At 41.9% G+C, this 25,106-nt stretch overlaps 1 protein-coding gene across 2 annotated transcripts in view; it reads left to right on the top strand.

Annotated features, from left to right (window-relative positions):
• Window positions 1-25,106, top strand: part of MAD1L1 (mitotic arrest deficient 1 like 1) — a 740,224-nt gene that overhangs the window by 530,125 nt on the left and 184,993 nt on the right. For both annotated transcript variants that reach the window (XM_069734326.1, XM_069734327.1), the window contains one exon: window positions 13,673-13,863. In XM_069734326.1, coding sequence (XP_069590427.1) covers window positions 13,673-13,863 — 191 coding nt within the window. The remainder of the gene's footprint in view (window positions 1-13,672; window positions 13,864-25,106) is intronic.

Genomic DNA, 25,106 nt, shown 5'->3' with positions numbered 1-25,106 from the left:
CCAAGAGCTGCAGTTTTTTAAAAAACAGTCCTGAAAAAAAAAGGATGGAAATCAGGAACGTGTGAACATACCCTAAGTCTTAAATGAAGACCGATATCCCCATGTATGGAAGATGACAATTGGTGCTTTTAAAATTCTATGTAGGGGGAGGAGCAAGAGACAAACAGAGACGGGTACAATTCTACATAGAACCTTATGAGCACCAACTGTCATCTTTTATCTCAGTAATGGGAAAAGCTGTATTCACTGAAGACTGAATTTAGAGATTTTTTGAGAATGAAAGATCAGTCCAACGATCCATTAATACTGGGCGTTGCAGAGTCCTGTGCTCAGAACATGTGGTATCCTAGGGTTGTAATTCCAACCATCAGCACTTTAAATTTTGCAACTTAGAAGCTGAAATACCAAACATAAGAGGAGCTGTGGCTGTTTTCAGAAAGAAGAGCAGCCTTTTTTCTAATCCGGGGGTTCCTCTAAATGTACTTACTGGACGTTGAATCCTATGTTCACCTTTGCAACTTTTGTTTTTGCTTCAAATTTGTGAAAAAAAGTTGTAAAACTCCTACTAGTGTTCTATGTGTACAGCACAAAAACTCACCTTCTTCATGGTTACAGACCACAGACAAGCCCTTCATGGTCTCCTCACCTGCAGTCCTGAACATTGGCAATAACTAAGAGGCAGGTAGAAGAGAAAAAGCTGGCTGGACACACGAGATAGCTAGTGTAATGAGCAAATATCTGACTCCCCCAGACATATTCATGCTCATATTGACTTTCATGTATTCTCGCTAAACAAGGTGTGACTTCCGGAAGGGAACTAAAAAAAACCGCCTCCTACAGTCACCACTTCTTTTGATTAGATGGCCTGGCGCAACGTCGCATGCACAACGATGATGTTGTGCCAACCTAGATGAGCCGCTGATGCTGTCAGTAGGAGGCGATTTCCTGAGCTCCCGTCCGGCACCCTTAACGTAGCTTCTGGGCTGGGTCACGCAAAACGATTTGCACCATCTCTACGTCTCAGTAGTTCGAGGCAAGTACGGTAAGCTGCTGCTGGTCACTTTTGACAGCAACTTAGCTCCCCGAGAACTGAAGGTAAGTGAAGCCCCTCTATAATATCCATGTGATGGAAAAGCCCAAATTGACAAGGATTGTACTATTACGCCCACCCCTTTAATTTATTTTTAAATAAAGGAAAAGCTGTTAAGACATTGGATAGATATTGTGGTTAATTTGGTCTATCAACCAACAAATCCCAGTAAACTATGCCAAGAGAAGTTCAACGTGTAACATCTCACCTTGTGTAGAGTGATATGCTAAAGTAAGGAGACTTATAGGCTATGCAATGCTCCTCTGGGATTTCCTCAGAGAGGAAGAGGGCTTGAACTCTAGTGCCACCTACTGGAAGTAGCCATCCTAAAAAAAAGGGTTAACATTGCCTTTTTGGATTGTTCCTTCCAAGAGGTGGCACCAGACATCAAGTCCTCTTCCTCCCTGAAGAGGCAATTTGCCCATGAAAGAAGTTGACACATGCGCTTGTGACATCAGGACCAGGCCGTGAACAATAATCATGTTTCCTTTGCATCATTTTTGGATGATCAGTTATCCTATCTTGTAAACGATCTACACATTTTCATTTGTGTAGAGAATCCCCTCTCTAGACGCACCCCCTCCATATACATTAATAATTACAATAGCTCAAAATGAATCAGTCTAATGAGGAAGACTCTGTTCTCAGAGCCGTCATCTAAGCTGTCAATATATTGATAACTGGTAATGATCAATTCTGCTACCAGCGCAGTAACTTACAAATGAAAAGATAATGAGCGTCTCATACACTTGACATGTTTTTAAGTGGAAGAAATAAAACCACTTCTTCATGTCTGAAGACTCACAGCTTTGCCTGAGTAAATGAGAAGGTTCATGTGCATATTGGTGTCTGATATTCTTCAATCCTCTTCCTTCATTGAGCGTATTTATAAGATCTGCAGTGACTTCCACTGTTCAATCTTAGAGAAGAAATCATTAGAAAATGGCCTATTTTTTAAAAAAAGTGGGCATTGTGTTAAATGTGTTTTATATATATATATATATATATTTTTTTTTTTTTATTATTTTTTTTACTGTGTTTTTTTCAATATCACAATCTATATTGAAAATAAAAATGAGAAATCTTCCAATTTTCACACTGGCCACTGGAGCTTTTTTTTTTTTTTTAGACTTCCTGTTGTTTCGGGAAACAACACATGTACATAGCAACAATGGTCAGATCTGACCCTTATTTTTTGTAATGAATAAATACATGTAATGCCAACACTTGATTTAAACCATACTGTAGATCATTTTCTGATACTCCTGATTACCTTTAAAGTGGTAGCGAAAATTAGACCCCCGATTTAATGGGATTGTCCTGTCAAGCTATATGGTACAAGTCTGCACTTACTCTATGATTTCAGAATTGTGAATCCTTACAGTACGCACAGTGCGGGCTGTCATACATAATCGCAAGTATGCAATACATGCAGTTACATGCCGACTAGATGTGCGCGGCCTAGCTCTACACACATGAATTGAGTGAGGTCAGATATGTCTAGTTGGAATATGGATCGAAGTATACAAATCGCATACTTGCGGTCACAAGGCTGCCCACTCTCAGCAGCGGTTAATCCTCACTCTGTGATGATTCACAAGTCTGCAGTCACATAGTGTGACTGCAGACTTTTACCCGGCGGCCAGTCAACCCCTTTAACATCCACTCAACCTTCCCTTCGCACAATGAGGTTAGTCTGGTTTCTTTAATTTCCCAGAGATCAACTTTTCAGCAGAGAAAGTGGTGTACAGCCACATGTTTTTGCTGCAGGGGAAATTTAGTAGTACAAGTTTCCCATTTTTGGTCAAGGGGTACTTTTTCAATTTGAAAAGAGCGCCTAGCTGACGTAGGAAATGCCCCTTTTTCCAAGAGAAGAAAGTGGTTTCTCTTTTTCCTTCTATTGGATGTAGCCATCCTATAGGTCAACGTTGACCCTATAATAAACCTTGTCAATTAACTTCATCCAAATCAGTCTTCTTTAAAAGGGAATGACTTTTAATAATTATAATTTATTTATATTTCGCCAACAAATTTTGCACACTTTACAGTTAGGGTACCGTCACACTGAAACGACGCTGCAGCGATACGACAACGATGTCGATCGCTGCAACGTCGCTGTTTGGTCGCTGGAGAGCTGTCAGGCCTCTTTCACACTTCCGTTTTTTACAATCAGTCACAATCCGTCAAAATGTTGAAAAGACGGATCCTGTGCAGATTGTAAAAAACTGATGCACTGGATCCATTTTTTTGACAGATCCGTCGAGGCAGTTGCCAGAATTTAAGGCTATGTGCACACGTTGTGTATGCGTTTTCACCACGTTTTTTCGCTGCTAAAACGCATACACAACATAATCCATGTTAAAAATAATTTAAAAATAAAAAATTGTGATATTCTTACCTTCCGGTGTCCCCGCAGCCTCCCCACGGCCCGCGCAGCCTTCCCGATGCTCCCGTTCCCAGTGATACCTTGTGAGACAATGACCTGTGATGACGTAGCGGTCTCGCGTCATCGGGTTATTGTCACAAAGCATCACTGGGAACAGGAGCTGCCGGGAGCATCGGGAAGGCTGTGGGAAGGTAAGAATATCACGATTTTTTTTTTTATTATTTTTAACATTATATCTTTTTACTATTGATGCTGCATCAATAGTAAAAAGAGAGAGAGCGAGAGAGAATTTCCCTCACTGGAAATTCTTCCACGCATGCTCAGTTTTTGAGTGACGGATCTGGGCTGTTTTCCAGCGTACAAAAAAAAAAGTTCCTCTGTGCTTTGTCCCTGCCCGATGGACAGCGATTTTACGACGGATCCGGCGCACGACGGATGAAACAGAAGGCCATCCGTCACAATCCATCGCTAATACAAGTCCATGAGAAAAAAACGGATCCAGCAGAGACATTTTTTTTTTTTTTTTTTTTACATTTTTTTTAAAATTAAACAGATATTGCGTTTAAGGCTGGGGTCATACTTGCTTGAAACTCACACGAGTCTTGCACCTCAATACCCGTCACTCGGGACCGGAGTGTGCGGCTGCATATATTTCTATGTAGCTGCCGGCGGCAGTGCCGGGTATTGAGGTGCGAGTTTCTCGCAAGTGTGACCACGGCTAACGCAGATTTTGTGTGTGTGTCTTTAACTACCATTTTATTATGTTTTTTTACTAAACATTGGGCTTGGTATTATCTATCTATAGATATACTGTATCTATCTATATATAGATACAGAAATAGATCTATAGATAGATGGATAGATATATCTATAGTAGACAAAAAAACGGAAAGCAGCACACCAAAAAATTGTTTTAAATAAGGTGGACTTTATTCGGTCCCCATGGCGTGGCGACGTTTCGGCTCCAAGCCTTTCTCAAGCCTAAGCTTTTCTAAATAGATATATCTATAGATAGATGGATAGATATATCTATAGATAGGTAGATGGATAGATCTATCTATAGATAGATAGATCTATCTCTAGTTCATCTATCTATAGATACATCCATTTATCTATAGATCTATCTATCTTTCTGTGTGTGTAAACATTACTCTTCAATGGCGTATGTAAAAGAAGAGATTGGACAAGAAATGACATCATGATTCTTTTTTTTTTTTTCAATAATAGATCTTTATTTAGCTTTCAAGAACGCATACAAATCTGCATAAAAATAACGCATCAAAAAACGCATGAAATCCGCACCTGCGTTTTCTGGCAAGAGTGGAAGAATCTGCACAGAAAATTCCACGGGCAATTCAGAAAAGAAGGACACGATGTTAGAGACAGCAGACAGCCAAACCCCCTGCCTTTTTATTTTATTTTTTTAAATTACGGTGGGGGTGATGTCAGGAGATGAGGTTTATAATTGACTGAGTGTAATCAGCATAGAGAAGATACTGGAAACCAAATCTACAGGCAGTGTATAGAGAGAAGAGCAGGGGGACTAGGACTGAGCCTTGAGGAACCTCGATTGTAAAGAGAAGATTAGAGGGGTAAGAGTCGGCAAAAGATCCAGTGAAGGAGAGATAGGAAGAGAGAGCAGGCGTCCTAGAGACCGAGAGAGCAGAGAATAGTGAGGAGGACTTCTAATTCTAGGCATGTGTTTTGAGCTTTTTGCCCCTCACCAATGCACTGGCGGACAGACAGAATAGGGCCCCTGTGCAAGAACAATATATGAGCCCTTTCCAGACCAGGAGTCCCTAAAAATGCATAATTGCACCTGCTTTTGGAGGTAGAAATGGGCCCGCTTACCTCTTGGGCCCCTGTGTGGCCGCACAAGTAGCACCAATGATATGTTTGCCCCTTAGTAAATGTGTGGAGTACATCATGGTAGGCATTTCATGTTGTCACTTTTTGACTGAGAATTGTAAGGGGGCCTGTAATAGTTAAATGGGCATTTGGTGAGAAATTTCCTGATTTTACATATTCTGGTTGACACCAACAGAGCCTGGTTAATCTATCTTCACAGTAATCTAAAGCCTAGTTTATATGTGTGCTCGTATTTCAGTTTTTCTGTTCCATGATAGGACCTGGAAACTGAAAATCAAGGTCGTCTGGGCCATTACGAGTTGCACCGAAAGGACTTAATGGACAACATCAACACAAACGTGAACCTTAGCTCTATGGTCCCCTATATGTAGGCATCCTCCGCTGAGGGCTCTATTGGCTGTCGTTTCCCAGTTTCTGTTGAAAAACTATTTCTACCCACTTTTATAGCCATAAAAAAATATAATTTTATGCCGTCAACTGTTTGAGATCTATTAAATCCAGTGCAGCCGATGACAGCTGTGAAATATTACTCACTCCTCCAATGTGGCCATCGTGTTTTACGGCATTCTTTTGCGTTTAATTCCCTTCTTTTGTTTTAAGATTACACAGCTTTAGCGTGGTCAGTAAAAAGTCCCTGGGAAGTTAGTAAAGCGTATAAATGTATTGATTAGCTTGGAGTTTGTACAGAAATAGGAATTTGCACAGTTGTATTGGAAGTTATGCAGCTTCTCGGAATGAAAGGAGATGTTTATGGCAGGTTTGGTTCCATTTGTGGAAGTTTACAGCTGGAAACGAAGAGATGTGGTTTTGAAATTATCTAATTCTCCTTAAGCATCTATGTTCCTAAGCAGTCTTGATGCCGAAGCCCCAAATTTTGGTCTGGAACAGAAGATTATTTGATATTATTCTTCCAGAGGTTCCTATTGATGCTTGGAATAAAGGGATAATTTATCTGCCCAAACCACCTTTAAAATCCTTGGCGGTGATGTATATATCATGGTACCGGGTAGGAAAACCAAATGATTTCCTTGGCGCCCTTTAATGTTGTTGTCAAAATTTGAATCCCACATTGCTGGATATTTTGATCCTCATTTCCCCCAAAATTGCTAACAAAAAAAAATAATAACCCTTTGTTGAGGCAGAAACTTCCTTATTTTTTTCTTTTTTGATTTACAGAAAACGTAACCAAACAGAGGTTCTACAGAACTAGACCTCGATTAGTCAAGTATTCGGTAGACTTGGAAAGGAGGGATACTTAAATAACATGCAATTTTTCAAAATATTCTCGGGTGTAGATTTAAAGTGAACCTACACGTGAATTATGTGCCTAGTCTTTAGTTTTAACCGCATGAGTGCCATTGGGTTGTTTACAACAGGAACCATGTGGCTGGTAAATGAGTCCTGAAGGAGTCCCTCAATGACCATAAAGTTTATGTAGGGTGTTTATTATTACTACTTGGTAGGACTAGTTAATTTTAAGCACGGCAATGAAAGGCACGACTAAATCTACATCTGCTATAAAATGACTGCCATTTTCGGAGCTCATCTGCTATTGTGACAAAAGCGTAGAATATTCCGATTTCTATGCTGCAATCAGGTGCCCATTGTCTGGGTAATCTTCGGTATCTTGGTGCTTTACCGCCGCCACCTAGTTTTTATCAGGGAGGTCACGTTACATGCTCACACATCTGTATAATAAAAAGAACTTCAATGAGACCAATTTCCAGGTGCGTAAAAGCTAATGAATATCCCTCAAATGTCAGTGATTTTCTGCCCATTGTATGACGAGATTGATTTCCAGGATTCCTGCTGGAGAGTAAGCGACACATGCTTTGGTCTAATGAACAATTAATTTCCATCTCCGGAAAGGAATCTTAATTATAGTGGGATGTTGCCTTCTGAATTGATTAAGTAAACACGGAAGAATTAATAGTGCATTCCTTACCAGCGGTGGTCCTTCATAATTATGTATTCAGAACCTCTAGAGTAGGGCTTCTTCTCTACTCTGAGCACCTCAGCTGCCAATCTATTGTGATGCCTTGGTTTTACCAACTTTGGACATCTATGCAAAAGCAGGAGCATGTAGATGTTGTGTAGTGAGAGTGCGGCAGCTAATATTTTAGGTCCTACACTGCCAACATCAAGTCACAATTTCCCTATAAAATTATTCTTGATACTAGCCACAATACCCCAGGTAAAAGCCAAAGCACATAGCTTTTTACCTTTCTGCCACTTTCTCAGTGCCTCTGTTGGGATAAAAGCATCATGTCCTGAAATTATGGAATTTTTCTTGTGAATTTGGGGCACATAAGACTTGGGGTGGCTTCACAATTTGACCAAGCACTGCTCTACAACATCTAACCCCGAGACAATATTCACTGTGAGATCAGAAGCAGACATAGGTAGGGGCCAGGACCTATGTAGCATAGAAAATGGGCTCCTCCTTATTCCCAACAAGCTCAGTATGGAGATCCCCCTTAGGTTTCTCGAAGAACCCACTCAGTAATTGTAAACTATGAAGCTCCACAACTCAGCACCTTGTATGCAGTCAAGGCAGCAATAAGCTATTTTTCAGGTAGCAGCGCCACCTCCTTATTTACTGGGCTCCTTTCCAAATGCACAAAAAGCTATGCAAATGGTTTCTGTCTCATCCCCACCACAGACTGTATTATATTTCCCTTGTCCTTTTTTTTTTCTTTATTAGCTCCAAAACAGTGTGTGCTGATTCGCAATCTAAGACCACATCAAAGTGCACCTGAACTTTGATATGGTCTTAAAACAGCTGAGAGAAGTGAAGAAAAGGACAGTTCGCAACGCCCTAGTCTCTAAACAGAACCAGCTCATTGACTGATCCTCGGTTAATTGGATTAAAGATACAAGTCTGCTATCACTCTGTGACTGCAGACTTGTGAATTCTCACATCGCTCGCACTGTGCGCTGTGAGATTTCTCCAGCGTCGGTGACTAAGTGACTGCGAGTATGTGATTTGCCTACATACAGTCACGTGCCGACTAGACATGGATTGAGCGAGGCAGGACATGACTAGTCGGAATGTGGCAGGATGTATGCAAATCACATACTTGCAGTCACATGATCACTTGCTCCCGGCGCTAGAGAATCCTCACCGACAGCAGAACCCACGATTTGAGGATTCACAAGTTTGCAGTCACATAGTGTAACTGCAGACTTGTAGTTTAATGCCAGACTACCCCTTTAAATCATTCTCTTGTAAGCACTTGGCTGAAAAACAAAGATCCTTTAATAGCCAAACATTGCAAAAATTACCATGGTTTTAGCCCAAAATGTTGATGCATCCAAAGACACAGTGATAGGGAATTCAGATTGTGAGTCCTAATGGTGACAGTAATGATGATGTCTGTAACGAGCTGCTGAATATGATAGCACTGTAGAAGAGCGTAAAATAAAAATAAAAAAAAAATAAGAAAAATTTTTAAAAGATTGAGATTCTGTAGGGATGAACTATCACTGAAGTGGTTTGTCGTACCAGCCGTGAAGTCATGCTATCTTTCTCTCCAATAAGTGGTCAGCATTAGTCTGAGGCTTAGACTTGGGTCATACCTCCTTTATTAATGCCATTTCTGTTGATGTCCCGTAGATCGGATGTGCGTGGCCGCTTCTCACCTCTTCTGTGTTTAGCGCCATCAAGTTGTTCATTAGTGTTGAGCGAGCATGCTCGAGTAAGGTGTTATCTGAGCACGCTCAAGTGCTAATAAAGTATCTTCGGCGAGCTCTAATGCTATGTTCCAGTCCCAGAGGCTGCATGTCTTGCGGCAGTTCGACAGCCACAACACATGCAGGGATTATCTGTTTGTTAGGCAATCCCTACATGTGTTGTGGCTCTCAAACACCTGCGAGACGTGCAACGGCAGGGACTGGAACATAGTATTAGAGCTCGCCAAAGATACTCTGTTAGCACTCGAGCATGCTCGCTCAGCACTAATTGGCACTTATCTACTGGGTCTAGCAAACACTAGTCGTAACTCCATGTGATAGAAACGCCATGTAATTGTTCCCTGCATCTATGATGATGTTCAATTGCTGCAAGGTTAGTTTAGTGACAGGCTGATGGTAATTATTCTGCATCCACTCCTAGAGCTGTGTATTACGATGGCGGATGTACATAAAGCCAATAGCGCAGATTAAAAGGAACTTGCTTGTTTTCTTCTAAGGTGTAAAAGTCACCAGATATCATTATCTGGCGCTGCTGTTCATCTTGCTTACTGTCACTGTAAGGCTCCTGCCAGGGAAGTGATTTGCAGATTGTCTAATTCACATTTTTTCTATTCATTTCTTTTCTTTTTTTTTCTTTTAGCCACGATGGCAATTCTATCACTTAATAATGAAAACTAGATTAGTTCACGTAGTGTCATAAACACACAGTTATATCATGTAAATACAGTAGCGTATACATCCTAAATCTACAAGCGGCCATATAAAATATCCATTATTGCGAAGACTTTACTACAATTGTTAGTATTATTTTTTCGATAATTGTACGGGAAAGCAATTCAATTTAAGGACTTATTAATCATTGTTGATAACATTTATTTTTAGGGGGTTGTTGTTGTTTTTTTGTATTTTTTAAGTCTAGAAAAAAAATAATCTAATTTCCATCTGGAAAGGGTCAATATGCTGCTGGTAAAGCCATATCGGCAATCAAAAACCACCTTTTCCCGCAACCTGCTTCCTTAGGCTATGGGCACACATTGAGTATTTGCTTGCAGAAATTTCTTCAAGGTTTCTACATCTCTTGGCAGGAAAAACGTTGCGGCAAAAACTCATGATTTTGTATGCATTTTTGCATGCGTTTTTGTACAGTAAGGCTATGTGCACACGTTCAGGAATTCATGCAGAAAATTCCTGAGGAAATCTGGACATTTCTGCCAGATTTCCGCATGCGTTATTTTGCGCGGTTTTGACGCGGTTTTTGTGCGTTTTTTGCACGGTTTTTCCCAGACACTTCCCAATGCATTAGACAGTGGGAAAACCGCGAAAAAAAACACAAAATTAATGAGCAGGTTCATTATTTTTCCGCAATGTGTTTTTCATGCGGAAAAACGCACATCATGTGCACAAAAATTGCGGATTTCATTAAAAATGATAGGATGCTTAATGTGTGCAGATTATTTGCGGTTTTATTGCGTTTTTATAGCGCAAAAACGCTAAAAAAAGCAAATAATCTGCAACGTGTGCACATAGCCTAATGAAGGCTTTTTTGAGCTAAATAAAGATATTTAAAAAATGTGATGTAATTTCTTGGTTCAGCACCACCTTTTTCATGCTGATGCAGTGGCATCAGGGTAATGGGATTAGGGCTTGGTGTTAGGGCTGTAATTGACACCAAGCCCTAGGATTAGTAATGAGAAGGTGTCAGCCAGACATCCTCATTACTAAGCCAATAAGTAAACAGACACACAGAAACCTACACACATTATCACCAGCCTATGTAGGAGCGTCAACAGAATGAATGTACATAGGCTGTAACCAAAGAGTAAAGGTACCTTCACACTAAACGACGCTGCAGCGATCCAGACAACGATCCGGATCGCTGCAGCGTCGCTGTTTGGTCGCTGGAGAGCTGTCACACAGACCGCTCTCCAGCGACCAACGATGCCGGTAACCAGGGTAAACATCGGGTTACTAAGCGCAGGGCCGCGCTTAGTAACCCGATGTTTACCCTGGTTACCATCCTAAAAGTAAAACAAACAAACGATACATACTTACCTACCGCTGTCTGTCCTCGGCGCTCTGCTTCTCTGGTCTGGCTGTGAGCACAGCGGCCGGAAAGCAGAGCGGTGACATCACCGCTCTGCTTTCCGGCCGCTGTGCTCACAGTCAGTTCAGAGAAGCAGAGCGCCGAGGACAGACAGCTGAAGGTAAGTATGTATCGTTTGTTTGTTTTACTTTTAGGATGGTAACCAGGGTAAACATCGGGTTACTAAGCGCGGCCCTGCGCTTAGTAACCCGATGTTTACCCTGGTTACCAGCGAAGACATCGCTGAATCGGTGTCACACACGCCGATTCAGCGATGTCAGCGGGAGAGCCAGCGACCAAAGAAAGGTCTGGCCCTCTAGCCCCGACCAACGACATCACAGCAGGATTCTGATCATTGCTGTGTGTCAAACTAAACGATATCGCTAGCGAGGACGCTGCAACGTCACGGATTGCTAGCGATATCGTTTAGTGTGAAGGTACCTTAAGGGTACCGTCACACAGTGCCATTTTGATCGCTACGACGGTACGATTCGTGACGTTCCAGCGATATCCATACGATATCGCTGTGTCTGACACGCAGCAGCGATCAGGGATCCTGCTGAGAATCGTACGTCGTAGCAGATCGTTTGGAACTTTCTTTCGTCGCTGGAGCTCCCGCTGTCATCGCTAGATCGGTGTGTGTGACACCGATCTAGCGATGCGTTCGCTTGTAACCAGGGTAAACATCGGGTTACTAAGCGCAGGACCGCGCTTTGTAACCCGATGTTTACCCTGGTTACCAGCGTAAATGTAAAAAAAAAAACACTACATACTTACATTCCGGTGTCCGTCAGGTCCCTTGCCGTCTGCTTCCCGCACTCACTGACTGCCGGCCGTAAAGTGAAAGCAGAGCACAGCGGTGACGTCACCGCTGTGCTGTGCTTTCACTTTACGGCCGGCAGTCAGTGAGTGCGGGAAGCAGACGGCAAGGGACAGACACCGGAATGTAAGTATGTACCGTTTGTTTTTTTTTACGTTGGTAACCAGGGTAAACATCGGGTTACTAAGCGCGGTCCTGCGCTTAGTAACCCGATGTTTACCCTGGTTACCCGGGGACCTCGGGATCGTTGGTCGCTGGAGAGCGGTCTGTGTGACAGCTCTCCAGCGACCACACTACGACTTACCAACGATCACGGCCAGGTCGTACCGCTGGTCATGATCGTAGGTAAATCGTATAGTGTGACGGTACCCTAACTGTTCATTTTAAAGAAAAAAAATGAGTGGACTCCCGCATAATTTTAATAACCAGCAGAGGGAAAGCTGAGGGCTGATGTTAATATTCTGGGAATGAGCCAATAGCCATAAAGGTCCATAGGCTATTAATATCAGCTCACAGTTGTTTGCTTAGCCTTTACTCACTAGTTTACAAGTGGACAAGTGGAAAAAAATTGACATAGGGTCCCCCTATAACATCTAACCAGCAAAGGCTGCGGGATGTTATTAATAGCCTAATCTTAATTAAACCATACTTACTGAACGCCTAATCCACAGAATCCAACGTCTCCTGCAACAAAAATTAAATAATAAACCACAATATTCCTCACTAGTCTTCATAGAAGATTATCCTTAATGTCACACGACGATTCTGATGTCTTTTAGACCAGTTACTGATGTGACTGCCCTCAAAGACAGCCGGCGTTACACTGACATCGCTCCCGCAGTGTATCACTGAACTGTCGTGAGAAAGTTCTCACGCAGCGGTGCCGCAAGTGAGAGCACCGGAGCTGATCAGCTGATGAACTCCGGTGACCTCTCTCACGGCAGCTCAGTGATAAGCTGCGAGAACAATTACCTCCTGTCAGTGTGTCAACGGCGGCCGGGAGGACAGTCACATCTCCCGATATGACTTTTCTACACTATCGCCATAAGACACTTGAGGTTACATTGATTACGGCGGACAGGTGAGTATATGGTGGTTTATGATTTTACATTTTTTTCTAAGAGACGAGGGCATCGGGGATTTGGTGTTAGGTCAGTATACTGGGACCCCGCAAGCGCTCTGACCGACGGTCTTATCGGCAGTAGTGCTACTGTCGATAAGAACCACCACACCGGTGTTTCCCACGCCGTCACACAGATGACAGCGTAGGAAACACCATAGGAAGTCGGTAAAAATGCAAACTGAGTTTTTACTCATCAAATCCGCAAACATTTTTATACCTGCATTTTTGCTGCGGATTTGACTGACTCAATTTAAGTCAATGTGTTAAAAACACTGCAGAAATGCACAAGGATTTGACATGCTGCGGAAAACACAGCACAACACTTCAGGAATATCATTGAATTAGCTTGCATAAGGATTCTATAGCGTTTTTCGCCCATTTTCGTGCCCAAAAAGCGCCGCAAAAACACACGGTGTGCACACAGCCTTATGCTTTCCAGCTAGAACCATGAAATGGTAGTGAAAAAAGTAATATATGTTACCTTATAGAGTTCTGTGTCCTAAATTTTATCTATGATGGAGCTTCACATTCCTTTTTTAGTTTGATTTAGAATTTGTCATACAACAGATTTCGTGAAATATCCTAATTAGACTTCCTTTTGGTCACAGAGTTAAAGAAGCAGGTTGAGAGCGCAGAACTGAAGAACCAGCGCCTCCGGGAAGTTTTTCAAACCAAAATCCATGAGTTCCGCACTGTGTGCTACATGCTGACCGGATACCGGATTGACATCACTACTGAGAACCAATACCGGCTTACCTCCATGTACGCTGAACACAAGGAAGATAACTTGCTTTTTAAGGTATGTCTCATCTTAGAATGTTAGAGTTGGAAGGGACCTCCAGGGTCGTCGTGTCCAACCCCCACTGCTCAATGCAGGATTCACTAAACCATCTCAGACAGATGTCTGCCCAGCCTCTGTTTGAAGACTTCCATTGAAGGAGAACTCACCACCTCTCGTGGTAGCCTGTTCCACTCATTGGTCACTCATCATTTTACCATATTACTCCCTTCCCAAGTAGAGTGGGAAGACATTTTAATCCAGTACTAACCAACTTTTTCTTTGTGGCTCAAAATATTGGTGCACACCATTGACATAAAGGAAACTGGATTATGTGCAGGAGATGTGTCATGAGATGAAATGCAGCTAGCCTCAAGATCCGATGATATCTCAAGGAGGTAATAGCTGGCCGTTAGAGATGGTGCAAATCATTTTGAAACCCCCAGTCTGGGTGACAGGAACCCTGAGAACTGCCCCCTACCTCACCACAGTATCCACGCTCTTCTTTAGATTAGCCATCCTGGTGCAACATCATCTTTGTGGCTTGACAGACTTGTCACGTTGCGTGTAGTAGGCCGGTTAATTAAAAGAAGAGCCGCGGATGCAGTGAAGGTATGAGATGGTCCTCAGGGCACCCATCTAACAGCTGAAATATCACAGACCTGGCTGCTGGACCCAGTATCTGTTAATTAATTTATTTTATTGTTCATACTCTTTGCCTCCAGTGTCAGTTACAGTAGAAATGTAGTATTACATGTTGGTCACCCAAATGAATGGCTGACAATGGTGTATAAAAAAGTCCAATAGGCTACCAAAGCGAGCACCACTCTTTGTTAGCAGTTATTTGATTTGGTTAATAAAAGGGGGTTCAAGCAGGGAACCCCCCTCTGTCATGGGGGTATGTCTTATTGTAAGAACCGGCGACCCCTCTCTGACATCTATTTGCTTTTTAGATGAGTGACTTATTATAACAAAGTGCACGATTTTATATTTTTGTAAAGTTTTTGCACAAACAATTTGACAGCTCACTAATTGGTTACATCTTTCCGTATTCCAGCGCAAGCGCAACTTACTTGCAGACAATGCATGATGTATACAGTACAGACCAAAAGTTTGGACACAACTTCTCATTTAAAGATTTTTCTGTATTTTCATGACTGAAAATTGTAAATTCACGCTGAAGGCATCAAAACTATGAATTAACACATGTGGAATTATATACTTAACAAAAAAGTGTGAAACAACTGAAATTATGTCTTATATTCTAGGTTCTTCAAAGTAGCCACCTTTTGCTTTGATGACTGCTTTGCACACTGTTGGCATTCTCTTGATGAGCTTCAAGAGGTAGTCACCGGAAATGGTTTTCCCTTCACAGGTGTGCCCTGTCAGGTTTATTGAGTGATATTTCTTGCCTTATAAATGGGGTTGGGACCAGCAGTTGTGTTGTGCAGAAGGCTGGTGGATACACAGCTGATAGTCCTACTGAATAGACTGTTAGAATTTGTATTATGGCAACAAAAAAGCAGCTAAGTAAAGAAAAATGAGTGGCCATAATTACTTTAAGAAATGAAGGTCAGTTAGTCTGAAAAATTGGGAAAACTTTGAAAGTGTCCCCAAGTGCAGTGGCAAAAACCATCAAGCGCTACAAAGAAACTGGCTCACATGAGGACCGCCCCAGGAAAGGAAGACCAAGAGTCACCTCTGCTTCTGAGGATAAGTTTATCCGAGTCGCCAGCCTCAGAAATCACAGGTTAACAGCAGCTCAGATTAGAGACCAGGTCAATGCCACACAGAGTCCTAGCAGCAGACACATCTCTACAACAACTGTTAAGAGGAGACTTTGTGCAGCAGGCCTTCATGATAAAAATAGCTGCTAGGAAACCACTGCTATGGACAGACAACAAGCAGAAGAGACTTGTTTGGGCTAAAGAACACAAGGAATGGACATTAGACCAGTGGAAATCTGTGCTTTGATCTGATGAGTCCAAATTTGAGATCTTTGATTCCAACCATTGTGTCTTTGTGCGACGCAGAAAAGGTGAACGGATGGACTCTACATGCCTGGTTGCCACCATGAAGCATGGAGGAGGAAGTGTGATGGTGTGGGGGTGCTTTGCTGGTGACACATTTGGGGATTTATTCAAAATTGAAGGCATACTGAACCAGCATGGCTACCACAGCATCTTGCAGCGGCATGCTATTGCATCCGGTTTGCGTTTAGGTGGACCATCATTTATTTTTCCACAGGACAATGACCTCAAACACACCTCCAGGCTGTGTAAGGGCTATTTGACCAAGAAGGAGAGTGATGGGGTGCTACGCCAGATGACCTGGCCTCCACAGTCACCAGACCTGAACCCAATCGAGATGGTTTGGGGTGAGCCGGACCGCAGAGTGAAGGCAAAAGGGCCAAGTGCTAGGCATCTCTGGGAACTCCTTCAAGATTGTTGGAAGACCATTCTCTGTGACTACCTCTTGAAGCTCATCAAGAGAATGCCAAGAGTGTGCAAAGCGGTCATCAAAACAAAAGGTGGCTACTTTGAAGAACCTAGAATATAAGACATATTTTCAGTTGTTTCACACTTTTTTGTTAATATAATTCCACATGTGCTAATTCATAGTTTTAATGCCTTCAGTGTGAATTTACAATCTTCATAGTCATGAAAATACAGAAAAATCTTTACATGAGAAAGTGTGTCCAAACTGTTAGTCTGTACTGTATATGTAGGCGCATATAGTCTCACACTAGAGTTGTTTGAGTACCGTTTTGCATTTAAATTTTCCTTAGCAGACCCTGCTTGTGTGGTATTGGTGAGCCGATGCAGTTGTTTGAGTAATGCTTTGCCTGGATATTCCAAGACATGGCTTTCAGACTTACAGTGCATATTTACTCACCATAAAGATCATGTATGTCACCTGGGGAATTAGTGGTAAGGATTGTGTGATTTGGCTCAGCACACTGGCATATAATACACTTTGATGATCTATTCCTTCCATGTTATAATTTAAAGGGAACCTGTCACCCCCAAAATGGAATGTGAGCTAAGCCCACCGGCATCAGGGGCTTATCTACAGCATTCTGTAATGCTGTGGATAAGCTCCCAATGTATCCTGAAAGATGAGAAAAAGAGGTTAGATTATACTCACCCAGGGGCGGTCCCCACTGCGGTATGGTCCAATGGGCGTCTCACGTTCAGTCCGGGGCCTCCCATCTTCTTACGATGACGTCCTCTTCTTGTCTTCTTGCTGCGGCTCCGGCGCAGGCGTACTTTGTCTGACCTGTTGAGGGCAGAGCAAAGTACTGCAGTGCGCAGGCACCAGGCCTCTCTGACCTTACTGCGCACTGCAGTACTTTGCTCTGCCCTCAACAGAGTAGACAAAGTACGCCTGCGCCGGAGCTGCGAGCTGAAGACCAGAAGAGGACGTGATCGTAAGAAGATAGGAGGCCCCAGACCGCGATGCCCACCGCAGCAGGACCGCCCCTGGGTGAGTATAATCTAACCTCTTTATCTCATCTTTCAGGTTACATCGGGGGCTTATCTACAGCATTCCAGCCCCTGATGCTGAGCTCATCTTCCATTTTGGGGGTGACAGGTTCCCTTTAATAATTATATCATAATTATGTCCATGCATTATAAAAGGCTTGATTCTCCAACATTCACTCCTTGAGGAAGCTGAAAGACTGGCGCAACACTTAAGAGCACTTTTTCCCAATCAGATTTTTAGAGGGGTGGCTCTTGCAATATCTTCTTGGCTTTTACTTTGTAGGATTTTTACCATTACTAGATATTGCTTTTTTTATCTCTGCTCCATTGCTGGTTATAGTGTTGCATTTTTTGCACACATTTGTATATATTAGCACTTTATGTCTCATCGAGGTTTATAGATTGGGCTTTACTTATTACCTCTTTGTGGTGTTCTTTCCATAAATCCTGTGGCTCCATGTGTGGGTGTTTTTGACCGTATGGAGGTCAGACACAAACGTGTTTTTATCACTTATATGTATTTTAACGCCATGTCTATCTTGTATAAATAATTATATATAACACAGACTTCTGATATTATCTATACACCTTAATGAGTTTTGGATGTGCTCTCTACACTGTTTTTTTTTTCTTGTGCCATTTTGCCTAATCTGTCACAACCAGTAAAATATGAATACGGCGGTCAACCTGGAAATTATTGCATTCTAATTTATCGAACTATGCAATGTTACTGATGGTGTAATGCTGATCCTATAGTAAGTGCAGTACTAGTCTCGTAGTTAATGGTGGAAGCCGATGATTTTTCATTCTTTTTATTTGTGACAAAGGCTAAAGATGTAGTGAAGTGGAGGAAAATCGCTTGTGGAGTAGAGGCGAGGGGGAGAAACAATGTCAAGCGCAGGTCACTAATTTGTAATCTAGGCAGCAGCATAATTTCAGTCCCAAGCAATGCGTGGCAGGGTCAGAGCCCAAGAAGGGCTGCAGCTTGGCTTGTCTTGATTTCCAAGAATTTTCATCGAACACGCTCAGGCAAACTCATAACATATATTTTTTCCGACACGCTGCCATTTACACTCACCCCGTTCCCCCACCAACAAATTGCAACCCTGGCGGTAGAATCAGAAGCTTTCGCCGCTGATTGAAGGATCTTAATGGGATAAATAAGGATCCTAAAGGAAACACATCGTTTAACCCAAGCGGAGTCTGCAAGATATGTGCTTTATTCTCATGGGTTACATAGAATTCAGCCTAGCGTAGGGCACAGCATGAGAGCCACTCGACGGGCGCAAATGGGAAATCGGACGTAACTTCAGCCATGCACTTTCACTTGCACACCGAGCGTTCATTGACCTACTGGTGTGTAACGCTGGAGATATGTAATGTTCTTCGCACCTTAAGACCATGAATTCTTAAAACTATACAACCATAAAGTGTTCCTCTCCACAGGACTCTGTAATCGACCAAGTGAAGCTCATGATTTACCCTGCCGCTTTTACAGTACATCTTCCATGTAAAATTCTGTCCGTTCTCGACACTATTATTTTCACAAAACTAATCCTCTTTCTATTCATTGAACGTACTGTCACCTTATCATCAGTCGCTTACAAGTTTTTGCAGAAATGGCAATAAATCTGGTTATACTTCCTGTTGTCACAAATTCAAAATGGCCGCCCACTCATCAAAATAGACAAAAATGATCATAGAAGTAACAAAGACATTAATACAAAGTCTCATTACTGCTCCAAAATCTGATTTATGTTAGGTTTAATCTAAATCTGCTCATTCAACGGTCATCTCTTTGTTTTCCAATCTTCTAATTAAAAGGGTTATTTCATCAAGACAACTTTTGTCCGTATGGTTTAGTAGGACATATATGGAATTTGTAGAAGTGGGTCAGGACCCCACTTTTTGAGCCAAAAATGGAGGGTTTCCCTTAATTCTCAAGAAGTCTTTGTGCGACCATTGATCTATATTGCAGCCATTTAATACATTTTCCCGCAGCAGAGGAAATGCTTGACAGCAGCTCTCCCCTGAAGAATCAGTTGATTAGGACAACCAGTTGATCCAATGATCAGTCGTCCTTTTTCCATGGTATAGGTGATACGTTTCCTATCCAAACTCCTGGGACCTTGACCAAATCTGACTTCTCAGGCTCTGAAGATTCCTGTGCAAATGGAGCGGAGGCGGATCATGTGCAGGGCCTATTCATTCTTATGAGAATGAAGACACAAAAGAGAATAGTAAAACCAAAAACACTCAGTTTGAAAAAATGTTGCAGTAATCCGCAAGTGCTAGTAAAAGATGTAAAAAACAGGGTATTTGGTTGATACGTTTTTTGCAAAAAATGTATACTAAGCTGCTCTACCAATCTTCACGGTATACCCTTATCAGAGCAGTCCTAACTAATGTATGCAATCCCTTTCTGATGTATTTAAAAACCTGATCATCTGTATATAACCTGTGTGAACATGGTTCAGAGAGGAAAAATCCATGTGTGCATACAGGGTAGAACAGCTTTTGTGCAGATAGCCTAAGAGGAGTGGTGGAACTCCCCAGTCTTGTAGACACAAGAGAACAATTATGGAAACAGGAACACATGGGCTACTTGCACAGTGAACAAGTCTGTATGATCATGTTCACACACCACCAAGAAACCTGAAGACACAAAAGAGAATAGTAAAACCAAAAACACTCAGTTTGAAAAAATGTTGCAGTAATCCGCAAGTGCTAGTAAAAGATGTAAAAAACAGGGTATTTGGTTGATACGTTTTTTGCAAAAAATGTATACTAAGCTGCTCTACCAATCTTCACGGTATACCCTTATCAGAGCTGTTCACACAGGTTATATACAGATGATCAGGTTTTTAAATACATCAGATAGGGATTGCATACATTAGTTAGGACTGCTCTGATAAGGGTATACCGTGAAGATTGGTAGAGCAGCTTAGTATACATTTTTTGCAAAAAACGTATCAACCAAATACCCTGTTTTTTACATCTTTTACTAGCACTTGCGGATTACTGCAACATTTTTTCAAACTGAGTGTTTTTGGTTTTACTATTCTCTTTTGTGTCTTCAGGTTTCTTGGTGGTGTGTGAACATGATCATACAGACTTGTTCACTGTGCAAGTAGCCCATGTGTTCCTGATTCTTATGAGAATGCGGAAGACCAGCTGAGTACAGCGCTCGGCAATCTCCGTCGATCTCATTAGGGATGAATGCCAAGAGCGACCACCGCTCCATTCACAAAGGCCCTGTTCTTGGGTTCGCAGGGGGTCCCAGCGGTTGAACACACAGCAATCAGGAAGTTATGCCATTATCCCCTATCCAATGGGTAAGTGATAACTTCCAAACTTGAGGAAATCCCTTTAATATGGTGTTAGAAAATGTTTTTTAAAAGTTATTAAGCTTACTTTTTATACCTTTTTGAAAATTTGTACAGGTTTCCAATTAATCCTTTCTATCTGAGTAGAGACCCTGTATTGGAAACCTTGTATTGTTGTGTCTTGGGTTTTGCATAGTACGGGAGTAATTATAATGTCCCGCCATAACCACGGCTCGGTATGCCATGCAGTACTAGTTCGCAGAGAAGCAGGTATAACACAACTTTTCTTTAATCTATGCTTTTGTGTGTTATTTGCTGCTATGTTAAATCTATATCTACAGAGCGGTTCTTTCCATTGTGCCGGCAGTGGCGGCCATTGCTCTATAGCTCATTGTCTGCAGTTATTTGTGATGCTCCTTCCAAATAACTTTCCATCTGAAGAGGTGAAGTTTTATTCTTTCGAATTGTTGTCAAAATTCAGAATTCAGCTTTTATGAGTTTGCTTTTGAAACTCGCACAGTGGGGAAGAAATGAATAAGAGTCGTAAAAACAGCGAAATATGCCCTTTACAGGCACGGAGCGAATTTGTCTAATAAACCTACACCGACTCCTTACTGAAACAACTTCATATGCCCTCAATAACACCACATTTATAATGGAAATGTACAAACTTTGAAGAATAAATCTCTCTCCTTCCGCAAAGAAGATTAGTCATTTCAGGAACAACCGTCCAAGTGATTGCAGCCTTCCTTTCAGAAACGCATAATAGATATAGAGATTGCTTGAATATATGAATGTCTTAGTTGTTCTCATTCCTGTGGTCGGCCTTCTTGGTTCAACAGCGCCTCCTTGGTCCATGAGTGAAGTCTTATACTCCAGCAAATGATCTGTGCTCCAATAACTAATGGCAGCCATTACGGTAGCCAAGAATGCCATCGGCTAGTTTTCCACAGCCATGAATGGCACATATACATCTGCCATGTAATGAAGTGTATCTTTGTCTAGGACACCGTTAGATGACACCTCTACTGTATGACCATTAGGACTATAATGGTACCGGTAGAACTGATTTGGTAAAGTTGAGCAAAAGTGTTTGTGATGTCGTTGTCTAGGATCCAGTCTGGTCCATTGGGCAGCCCGACATCCGGAATACCTTTGGCATTGACTAGGCCCTGCCAAGTCATGATATCTCATGGCCTAGTAAGTGAGTTTCAGCCAAAAAATCTTTTCTGCCTACTACAACTTCCCCCATACACGATACATGGGGAGAATGGGGTGTGTTCTCCAGTTTTCTCTATGAGAGCTGCCACCAGACTTCTCTGGTGGCGTCTGTTCTTCAAGCAGAACTAAAAGATTGGCTGTTGAAATTCAACAAACTGAATCCTCCCCTTCCTCGGATATCATCTGTCTGCTGTGAGTTGGGAAGCCACAATTCACATTAGAATTTCGGCTGATACCGATTTTGAGTGCTGCTTTTTTACGTCCCTCTGGAGACCAAAGAGCTGAAGAGGATCTTCATACAGAACCTTATCTCTGCGTATACTGTCTTGTCTTATCTAGGCCTCCATCAGTGCAGTAGAGCCGTCAATTGTCTTTGTCCATTAATAAGATTTCTCTTCTGACCATGTCCCAGTCTACACAGCAAAGCCGACAAGTGAGCTGCAGCAGAAACACCAAACATTTCTACTTATTATGTGCATGATAGTAGACTGTGTGGAAACTGGTAAGTTTCAGGAGTATTTCATCACACAAAGTAAACCACCAGATGTTTTTGTACATAATGTTTTTAATAAATCGTGACATTTTTATGGTAATTTCTTATGATGCATAAGACACAATAAACTTCACTGGGTTCAATTTTTTTATTTTTTTAAAACGTAAAAATAAAACAACCTCACCCTGTCTCGGTTATGTTTGCCTTCATTGGTTACCCAACATTTCTGCCTCGTCTCCTAGATTAACACAGATAGGGCTACGTGTAAGGTAGCTGCAGTTAGATAACAATGTGGAGGGGGTCCATATATAGGAACGGTGTTTAATTGCCCATCTCTTGTGGTTGGTCTATGTAACTTTGTAATTCAGGATATGTGAACTTGAGAAATTGATGTGAACTTCTCGCTGCCATGATCTGCAAAGTGGTAATAACACCGCTCATCCTGGGTCCATAATCTCGTCTTTTCCGAGCCTGCCTCCCGCCGGCTGGTCCTGCTGCTTTCTAACATTGGTTATGTACTTTAAATCACCTGAAGAATAAAGCAGCTGCATTCATCTTCCACATTATGTGGATTGAACCCTGTATTATGTGCAGGTTATTTTTAGAAGGTTTCATCCTCGGCTTTGTGAACATACAGAAAAGAAGACCACATTGGTATATGGAGAGCTTTTAGGACCGTCAAGGTAGACATCCCACCTACGACTTCCATAATTATCTTTTAGAAAAGCTGGAATAAATCAGGAATTTCATGCAGGTTATGGTATATGACTGGTCTATAAATTCAAGAGTCTACAGATCAAATGTTTAAAGGTTGTGAGCACATACTGGCGAGGTCGATGGAAACCACCAATCATGTGGCTTCCTGGCGTTCATAAAAGCCATTATGCACCATTTGCTACTTAATCGATTTTTCCACTTTCAGGAAGGTGTACCTTAAACGCTGTGAGATAATTAAAATAATAAACAGAGTAGGTACTCGCCCTTCCAGAGTCCAGCGATAGCTCCCCAAGGTCCTGCGACAGCTCTCCAACGCAGCTTGGGACTTGGTGTTTTTGAGTGTTGCTGTGAACACCACATATCACCGGCTAAGCCAATCGTTGACCTCAGCGGCTCATGCCATCCGCCTTGCGATGTGTAATGTCACTGCAACAGCCACAACACCAAGACCCAAACAGCAGCGAAGAGCCATCGCTAGACCCGAGGAGGGTGAGTATCTGCTCTGTTGTTGTAGGAATTTTACAGCAGTTTGGGTCCTGTTACCTGAAAGAGGAAAGTTTAACAATTCTGATGCCATTCTATATGCCTTCAAGTAGGCTCAGGGTCCTACAGACCATATTATTCATGTATATCTGGAAAGTTGTGTCACTTTTAGGTGTATAGGCTTTTAACTAGCACAGTCGTGACTTCTGTACATCCATCCATCTTGGATGCAGGTTCTCATTTTCCTTTGACAGAAAAATGAGTTTGGCCATCTTGTAATAAGATGGCGTCAATCTGGTCATTTATAATTGAAGACACTTGACCCAATCTATTTTTTTGCCTTACTCTTATTTTCTAGAGTTTTCACCCAAAACGTTAGAAAAGCCAAAAAGAAACTCATTGAAACACAGATGTTAAAGAGGGTGTAGCATTAACCCCTTCACCCCCTGGCCATTTTTAGTTTTTTCATTCCCTTGTTCCAAGAGCGATAACTTTTTTATTTTTCCGTCAATATGGCCATGTGAGGGTTTGCTTTTTTTGTGGGATGAGTTGTACTTTTGAATGACACCATTGATTTTACCATATATTGTACCGGAAAATGGAAATCAAATTTCCAAGTGCGGTGAAACAGGCATAGGCCGGGTCCAGCGCAGCTATAGCTCACAAGGGTTGTTCATCATAAATTTTTAAAATAAGCAGATCATTTTTCATTATCTGGCATGGCGGGTCACCTCTTCACTGACCTTATATACACCTATTTTTCCTTTTTCTGACTGTCCCCATGAATTTTAGTACTGTCTATAGGTCCCTTAATGGTATAAAAGTTGTGTATCGGTCACTTTTCATTAGGGCTGTCCAGGTCAGGAGGGTCAGTCGTTGAGCGGGGGCACCATTCTCATACAGATCTCTTTATAGGGTGCCAACCTCCGCATGTAGGTAGGTGCACAGGTCAGGGACTATCCATAGGGTGGACGCAGTGTGCACTGTTTTGTATGATGTGTGTTGCTTAATGTTGTTTGTCCCTTTTTTTAAATACATTTTTTTTATTAAAGATTGAAACTTTTATCAGTCTATATTGGGAGCTGTAAATGATGCTGATTATTCCTCGTATATTTTTGTACTATTCGGTTTATCTGTAATTTTATTTTTACAAACAATGCCATTTTAACAAACCCATAAGACTCTGCTGTTCTCCACCACTTTAATGGCCCAGTCCACTGACCTAATCAATATGGCTTAGTGGAAGACGCTCATTCTGCTCTGGTGGAAGGAATATTCATAAAATATATTTTTCTATTAAGAAGGGCTACTTGAAATTCCTTTCTATGGTGCCAAGCTCGCTTTCCTACTCTGTGTTTACTTGTGATAGCTTCTCGTCCCAGGGGCCTCATGTTCCCAAATGACATATAGGCAGGACCTTCCTTGTCCCCACTCTCAGCATTAAAGCTTGGCGGGACCGAACATTTCCTGCATTTCCTCTCTGCTCCACAGTAGAAAATTATTTCATTAAAAATGTATGGATTAATGCAGACCGTGGCT

This window comes from Ranitomeya imitator, chromosome 7 (genome assembly GCF_032444005.1).
Source record: "Ranitomeya imitator isolate aRanImi1 chromosome 7, aRanImi1.pri, whole genome shotgun sequence".
NCBI classification, from domain to species: Eukaryota; Metazoa; Chordata; class Amphibia; order Anura; family Dendrobatidae; genus Ranitomeya; species Ranitomeya imitator.
This window is presented reverse-complemented; position numbering and strand designations above follow the sequence as displayed.